The 8,921-nt window shown below is 37.8% G+C and overlaps 1 protein-coding gene across 1 annotated transcript in view; it reads right to left on the minus strand.

Annotated features, from left to right (window-relative positions):
- The window catches only part of COG3 (component of oligomeric golgi complex 3), a gene marked incomplete at its 5' end in the record, with an annotated part of 28,308 nt that overhangs the window by 2,346 nt on the left and 17,041 nt on the right, over nt 1-8,921 (minus strand). The window contains 6 exons of the mRNA XM_010021758.1: nt 1,391-1,466; nt 2,565-2,699; nt 2,799-2,887; nt 5,115-5,235; nt 7,122-7,211; nt 8,802-8,917. Coding sequence (XP_010020060.1) covers nt 1,391-1,466; nt 2,565-2,699; nt 2,799-2,887; nt 5,115-5,235; nt 7,122-7,211; nt 8,802-8,917 — 627 coding nt within the window. The remainder of the gene's footprint in view (nt 1-1,390; nt 1,467-2,564; nt 2,700-2,798; nt 2,888-5,114; nt 5,236-7,121; nt 7,212-8,801; nt 8,918-8,921) is intronic.

Here is an 8,921-nt window from a genome sequence, read left to right on the forward strand (position 1 = left end):
CCCTCTGTTTCCCTGCAGAAAATGCATCCAACCCGTTTTTGCAAGCTACCACATCCTCCTGAGTTTCCTGAAGCAATAGCCTTCCAAGAGCAACCAAATTCTGCGTAGGCTCACCCCTAGAAAACTTGCCTGGGAAATAAACAGTGCCAGCAAAGAGAACAGCTTATCACAAATTCTCCTTATTGACCAAAGGCCACATCCGTAAGAAAGGATGCACAGCCATCTGGATTTTTAACCAACCAGACAGGAATCTTGTCTCAGACAAGACCTTCCTTCTTTATTGCTGGGTATTCTAATGATTTTACAAGATCTTTGCTTAAAGGGCAGGGGAAAAATACATTTTGTAGCTTTAAATTATCAAAACCAATATATTATGGTGGGGTTTTTCCTCAATTTCTACTGTATCTAAATTTCTGTCTACTCCTGCTTTCCAGACAAATGACTCCAAGAAACAGCAGAAGCTGCTTAGATATGCCTCTACACACATAATTACCTTCAAATGAACATTAAAAATACTCCTGAAGAAGCAGGGGATGTTAAGTAGAAGCTCAAGTTGGCCCTTGAGAGTGTCTGACCCAGGGAGCAGCACTGAATTATGAATGAACATGGCTGGCTTTGCATTTTAAGAACATGAGGCAACAGAAGGTTCCAATGTATGAATTGGAATAATCAGATTTCTCAGCATCACCCAGAAGCACAACTTTGTAACGTGAAGAGCAAAACAAGCCAGTAACATATGAACTACTCCAAGTATTCCTACGAAGCAATCACATTTGAATTCTTAAGAAAGGGGAAACAAAGCTGGATTCCATTTTTTCAGTGACAGGAAAACTGACAAGGAAGTAGGTACCAGATGTACAGACAATAAAAGCTTCAATGCAGACTCATTTTTTTCCTACAAAAGCAAAAGCTTTATCCTAATGTAATCAAATAATTCCTTAAGCACATTCCGTATGCAGATGCAGAAATGTTTCCATGCAAGAACAATCACAGCTTGAGAAACAGTCAAGTCACTCCTCTAGTGCTCCAATTAAATACATACTCTGAAGTTTGTCAGGTTTTGATTTAGAGATATCTTAAGACATTTAAACTAGCACACAGGTAAAAATGGAAGCTGGGATTTTCAATAAAAAAGATACAGTTCTTAGGTACTTTGAATTTTTCCAAATCAATCACAGTCTCACAGTCCATGTTAATCTGGCCAGCTTTTCAGACTCCAGTGGTTTAGAAGTCAGGCACAGACTCATGACATTCTGAAATACTCAGGCCCCACATAATGCACCTTATATTGCTCTATCAAAAACGGTGAATGGAAAAGGGTCTTTTTCTCCATTTGATGAGAAGTTTTGAGAAGAACTTTTAAAATAGTAAATGAGAACAAAGAAAGTACCTGGTTGCGCCCAAGGTTGCTGTGAAAGGCTGTACCTGGGACCTCCTTGAGTGGCTGTTGTTTTTAAAGCAGCTACCTAAAACAAGTACAATTAACAAAATGAGTTTCTTACAGTTGAATCCACAACAAAGTGACCAAGCAACAATTGCACAAGTCTCTACTGCAGTATCCCCCGCTCCCTCTCTTCTACGTCCTGACTTAACAACACACAGGGGAGGCAGCTCGACAGAAATGCAATCCAACATTACAACCACGATCACTTCTTGAAAGTGAAATTCAAAAAAGGATTAAATTTGGGAAACACTTGAACAATCTATCAATCTCACCAGTTACCCGTCTATATTTCAGGCATGTCACTGACCCATCATCCCAGCATGACAGGCATCAGTAAATTTAGTGCTGTAATCTTCTACATTCTCAAAAACCAGCAGCTGGTATATTTGTGATGTCCATGCAACACTGTAGCCCCATTTTCTGAGATGTCATGCCACTTATTTTCAGTACACAAGGATCCACATCATACTTTCCATTTTCCAGAATAGATCCTGCTGCGTGGTTCTCTCAGGATGCCTAGAAATCCCTGGCTCTAGAGCAGGTTCTAGAAAGAAGTGTATTGTAACGAGGCATCTTTTTGTTCCTATTCCCTAGGGTGCCCAGTCTTTCTGACCAATTTTTATCAGGAACTTGTTGTGTCGCAAAAAGGACTTGGAAGGAAAGTCCTGCTCAGCAAGCACCACACTCGTGTAAAATATGCTGAGAACAGATCATTTAAACCCACTTCACAGCCACACTCTTAAGGCCTCCCTCAAAAACCCTCATGACCCAAGATTTTTGTTTTTTGAAGGCTTACACATTCAGTCAAGATAGGAGTTTTCCTGAAAACGGAAAAGCTCCTGTCAACTGTTTCAACTCAATGAAACATTAAAGCTTCTTGACCAAAGAGCATAAGGGATGCTTTTAAAAACAAACTATGTCATGTTCCTTTAATCCATTAACCTTAAAGATGCCTGGAAAATTACTCTTGGAACTGAAAAGGAAACATGACCATGCAATAGGAAATGCCAGGATCTTCAGCTAATCAGAACTAGCAGCTTCTTCTCTACCCAATTTAATACTAATTCCCTTGTCCTAGCAGTATTTCAGTTAGGTTAATGAACATACAACATGTTTGTACCTTTGTCATGAACTCCTCCAGCTGTTCGATAAACTGCTTGGTTTGCTGCTGAATAAACTGCTCACAAGCTGATTTCAGATGACGATCTACATCTTTCTTAGAGTCAATATAATGTTCTCTGATTTCTGGAGTACCCTTGAACAGAAGACAAAAATTCTCTTCTTTTTATTTGCCAGAGATCACCACCCGCTTAAATGACCCAGTTTTAATTAATACAGTAAGACTCCATATTACCTCCAGTAAGAACTGTATCAAGGCGTTGTTGCTGTTTAGCCTAAAAAATCTTGAAACTGTCTTAGGGTTCAGAATTTTAAATGCTGCATCTGTGAATCAGAAAGTCACTCACACTGTAAGTCAATGGATTCAGTTCCAGGAATTAAAAACTTTAATCACTCATTTATGCATAAAAAATGGCCTAGCATGATTAGGACTATAACACTGATGACTGCACAACAGCTAAGTGTGGATGCACAAGTGCACATGCACAGAAGCACACAAAACTTGATCCACTAGTTTTTCATTGCACCTATGGTAAACCTCAATCTAACAGTTGCACAGTTAAACCAGATAAATACTTACATGAACCTAACAACTGATTGATACTAGCTATGGTGCTATCAGCATGCAAATTGTGTGAGCTTTATTCCCTTTGTAACTATATCTACAAGTGAAAGACTTTTACGTAAGCTGTGTAGTTAAGCATTTATGAACAAAATGCAGAATTTGGCCCAGGTTGCCTGGGACAACAAAGTACAGTTGCATGAAACAACTTAGAACTGGCACTCTTTTCCTTTGCGCCTTATTATTTCAGTAAGGACTAAGCGAGAAAACATCAAGGTTGATACACATTCATGTTTTGTGGTCTCTACCAGAAGTCCCAAGAAGGAAAAGCAACAATGTCTGCAATTAGCACAAGATACTGACATTATTCCTATAGTGTTAACAGGATGTTGTCAACCTGAAATCTAACCAAATTGGAAACAAATAAAATTACCAATACCGTTTCAGTATAGGTTATTGCTTAATGACTTTCATTTACCATCCTACACATCAATCTGTTTTGGTTCTTTTTATTATTAATTTCAAAAGCAATTCTGCACACCTCTTGCTATGTAAAACAATGTGAGGGAAATAAGACAAGAGTTAAAGAAATGCTGTTGAAGGTATTATACAAAGAGGGAATACCAGACAAGTAGACATGTAGGTTTTGCCCTGAACTGTGAATCTGCACTCCTATGCAGTTAAAGGAGATTGCAGAAAAAGATTAATTTTGGTCTCAGTTATTTCCCAGAAACTCCACTGATTCCACAAAGAGTCTAAATTATGATTAGAAGCCTATAAGCTAGTCAGTATAAAAGTCACTTCTCTCCACTATATACTTCACTTACATGAATCTTAGCTTTATACTACTTTTACATTAAGCAGTGTTCCTTTGTCTAGAAATCCCAAATTAAATCTATGTGCAGAAAGCTTGGCTAGTACACAGGAGTTTTAACTCCTATTAGTCATGTTATTTTACTTATACAATTCAACCCAAATATAAAAGCCCTACTGGCCTGTGCTACACTACATTAAGAATTAAACACAATGTACATCTTTTCACCACCACCACCACCCCCAAAATAAAGTGTTTTTCCATTACTTACCACTACCATCTTCAAAGCACTGGCTGGCACAAAAATTTATTCAATTAAATGAAGATGGAGAACAAACTTGTGTGTCAGCCAGGACAAGACACCAAAAGGATGTATTTGCCCTTTAACCTCCAGTCAACTAGAAACTACTCAACAGGTAGGAGGTTTCATTGATGTTCAAATGCAACATATGAAATGGTTAGTGCAAGAATTGTTTGCTTCAGAGTTAAAACAGCAGCATATTAGACGGCAGGAAAGAAAAGTTATTTCTTCAGCTTTCTCTTCTGGAATAGAAGAAGAGAAACTTGACATGCTTCCAATTATTCTTCCCAGTATCTTTACGAGCTTGACAAGTGCATGACAGTTCACTTTTGTATTGAGAGGGTTTTCCTGCATTTTACAAAGGAACCATAGTACAATCTAAAAATCATGACCATGGCCGCTACTCTATTTTCCCTTCACACAAGAGACACGGTTGCTACATAATACTATCCATCAGTACTGTTTATTGAACTTGCAACATAAGAAATCCTTTCCAAAACAAAAGCTCACAGTAAGGTCTAAACAGTGATATTTAAAGATATTCCTTTAAAGTATCAGAAAAGGGAAAAAACATCTTTGTGCAACAGAAATGTACATTACTTAGCTCTTCTTATAAAAGACTGGCTAGGTAAGTTAGGTCAGCAGCAAAAAGTAAATGTATTTCATACAAAAATAAAGAATTTGTTAGACACATCCTGAATCACCCTGAATAGAAGAATGATTCTGTTTTTTTCAGAGAAGCTAAGAACAAAGCAAGAGATTAGAACAAGCATACAGATCATTGCAAGTGAACATAAAATAAACCCAGAACTTTTGCGGGCACATTCAGGGAGGACAATCCCATCCCGTTCTGTAGCCAGCAACTGTTCAGTACCTCTAGTTTTCTTAAGGTCGAGGGAAATTTCCTTAATGGTGAAATCGGTGTGGAAAGGAGCAATTTGTTCACGAAGAATCAAAAGATGCTTTATTAAGAAAAGCTGTCCATCAACCTGGGTCTACAGCACAAGAGAAAACACACATTACAAGAACAATTAAGTGAAGAGTGTAATTTCAATGCCTCCACTTTTATTAGCTACTTCCTATAACAAAATTAATACTAATAATCTTACTAACAAGCTTTTTCCATTAGCCTGTAGTGCCATTAACTACACTCTGGGATCAACAAATCCCACCTGTGTCTGTTCCTAACACACTGCTCTACAGAAGCAGACTTTATTTACGTTTCTTGGAAGAATTAGATTACAGAGATTGCATATTACTAAATGTCCACATTAAATACAGGTATCCATTATTTGAAAGCTACAAACCTACTCTCCATCAGAGACAGGAATTATTTCAAGTAATTAATATAATGTATAGTCAAAAAACATGAGGTTTACATTTTTTTTAATCATTAGGATGGTTAAAAAAAAAAAGCTAAACAGTTTCTGTAATAACCTTGATTAACTGTGCTCTTGCGCAAAGGTCTTACAAGGCATTTTTCTCATGCCATTGAACACAAAGCTTAGTTAATTTCTAAACAGTACAGCAAAGATACAAAGAATAAAACAAGGCCAAGCACACACCACCGAGACAAGGGGGTTTGCACTGCTTGTTATTTCAGTTATGTGCTTTATACTGCATGCTGCTTTTAACCTTTGAAGTTCATGGCTCATTGAGGTAAATGAGGAGGGCTCAAGATTTCAAAGTTGCTTTCGCAAGCTGGAAGACAACTGCTTTTGATATGTTATAGAGAATAGTAAAAAAGAAATTAGATTTAAATCTGCAGTTTGAACAACTAGAACTGTATACTAAAAATAAGTGGTGCGAGGGCTTCTTAAGTTTGGGGCTTTTTTATTCTTACATGCATGATTTCACTAGATAATGTTAAATGAACATGCATGAAGAACCAAGTGGTACAGATCCTAGTCCTGGGCCAACCTATCTAGGGTTCACTGCAGGGTAAGTTTCATTCTCTGCAATACTTCAGGTCAATGCTGACCAATATACAGTGCTGGAGTGGACAATTACTGTAGAACTTATATATAAATTCTACATATGTAGAACTTAAAATTACATATGAAATAGTTATTTGTTCAGGCTAGAAGGAAACTGGTTTGAATTTCTTTTTAAAGATCCTACATTTAACTCAAAAGAAATACTTCAAATCAGCTCTTCATTTCTAAAAGCAACTAAAACTTTTTTCATCACTAAATATTTACTCCTAATACAAATCCAACAATTTTAGCCTACTAAGACTTCTTTTTTTCCCCTTAAATTCACTTCCTGGCTGTTAGGAATTTAGGAATTAGCAAATTACTACAGTATTTGTATTAAGGGAACTGTGACAGGAAAAAAAAGGTTTACTCCAACTACTGAAGGCGACACTTAAAAGTTACAATGACTTGATGAAACTGCATTGAGTTCTGAGCAACACACCAGATGAAATGTTTTGGTAACAGACAGTTCTGCAGGGAGAATACTTAACAAATCTTCCAGGTAAATTTAATACTTTGAAAGATTTTTGAAAATTCAAACAATGGAGGCAGAGAGAAAGAGAAAAGAGTAACTAACAGGCTGTGCAAACGTATAGGGAGCAGAGACTTCTAGCAGAAATTTTTCTTTAGCTATCACTTGATCAATCACATGAGTTAAAGGCACCTGCAAATATGATGGCTACAATTTGTATTCCACCTTTTCAGACAGGCTAGCATATGAACCATTATCTTTGTTTTACAATACATTAACCATAACTAAAAGCTGGCGAATTCATCAGGTCTCTGGGGGCAGAGCAATATGGTTTCACTCAGATTTCAGCAGAATCCTGAACGACTGCTTCATGGCTTTAGATATACACAGAAAGGGGAGAAAAAGAAATCCTACCCAAAGCACAGATTCTGACCTTGTTTTTGCTGATAGAATCAGCAGCTCCCAGCAGCGAATGAATGCAGGCAGATAAGGCCTCTTGCGATAATCCCTGAAACACTGCCCTCTGCAGGGAAGAGGAAATGAGACCAAAAAAAAGATGTTAGCAAAGCTTAAACACAATTTAAGAGCTGTAGCTTGTGAAGGATGTGCTTACCAGCCCATAAAACTCTACAGTAGTAAGCTACAATCACATTGTCTAATTGCGGTAAGACAAAGATGGAGCATTCGTATATGAAAGCTTGCTACAGCACTTAGATAGGCTGGGTACAAGTACAGACTCAAGCACGCCCTGTTCACCCTCCGACTTTGAATTTGCACCTGGGTAGTGCTATGGTCAGTAATACCTCATGCATTCACAGCTAATGGCATGAATGATGCTTCCTGGTAACTTGACTAGACACTTTGTGTGTCAGGGTAAACTATGCCTATGTGCAATTTATGCTTGCAACAGACGAGATCATTCCAGTGAGCTTAACCTCAAGCAAACTCAAATTACTTCATGCTTGCACCAGGTTAGTAAACAAACATGACAGCTGCCATGGCCCAAGTGACATGGAGTAACTCATTAAGCTGCAGCAACTAGATCATACAGCTGAGCTAGGTGTACGAACACAGCTTGCCGCCACCGGCGCTCCAGTGTAGTACATGACAGCCCTGACAGCCCTGAGACTTCCTAGCGCCACTTCGTTCATGTCTTCTCCTATCTACAAGGTGCAGGCCAGGCAGTTCTGCTAGAATATCCCAGCGAAAAACTAAAATCACTGTGCAGACACACGACAAATGAGCCTTGCAAACAATGCAAAAACGACCTCATCTCCTAAAGTCTAGCTGAAAACAACAGAGATTGATATATTAAGCAATAAAGTATTAATATTTTCCAGCTTTTTAAGCAAATAGCATCTTGGTAGCAGTTTTACGTAACACCTATGAAAGCATTAAGTGTATCTAATAAGGACACAACACATACAGAAAAGTAAATATACCGGCATTATGTATCTCAGAGACTTATTAGCCTTTTACACTTTTAGGTGAAAGACATCAATCAGATTCTAAGGGGCAAGTCTCAAAATACTCCTGAAGAAATACCACTTTTGCTTCTCTTATAGAAGATCCCTACTGGCTTAAACTTTGGAAATGTCTCATACATTCTGGAAGGTGGAAAAATGTGCCACAAAAATTTTTTGAGAATAATTCCAAAACGTGTAAGTAGTAGAGCCACCATTTTTAAGACCAGAAACATCACTTTCCCTGATGTTCTGCAAAGCACATAGCAAGAAACGTATTCACCCAGTAATTTCAGCAATAAAGTCATTCTCTATAATTGACCCAGAACTTTCTATTTTTCCTTGTCCTATTCACTCCGCAACTTTGGTGCGATAAGTATCTTGAGCATCAGACAATGAAGTATTTCTGTAATAGCAAAGCAACAGATGTAAAACCAGTGCCTTTCTTCTAATTCTACAAATACAAAATTGTGTTGGTGACCTAAATGTGTCGGTTCACTTGTTTTACATAAAGATGGCAGCAAAAAGACTACAAGATAACAGAGACCAGTAACTGTCCATTCCAAATTTACATTAAAAAATTTAGACACAGTACTGCACACTTCATAACTTCACTTAATAAAAAAATAGATAAAGAAATTTTTGCATACATCTATGCATCTGTACAGTTTGGAGAGACACACTAGAGTCCTTCTGACAGTAGGATACCACATTCCATGCAGGTCTGCTGGTGAAATCGTGGTCTGGTGCCTGGGATTAAGGGTTTCTGC

This window comes from Nestor notabilis, unplaced genomic scaffold (assembly GCF_000696875.1).
Source record: "Nestor notabilis isolate BGI_N333 unplaced genomic scaffold, ASM69687v1 scaffold5629, whole genome shotgun sequence".
Taxonomy (NCBI): Eukaryota; Metazoa; Chordata; class Aves; order Psittaciformes; family Psittacidae; genus Nestor; species Nestor notabilis.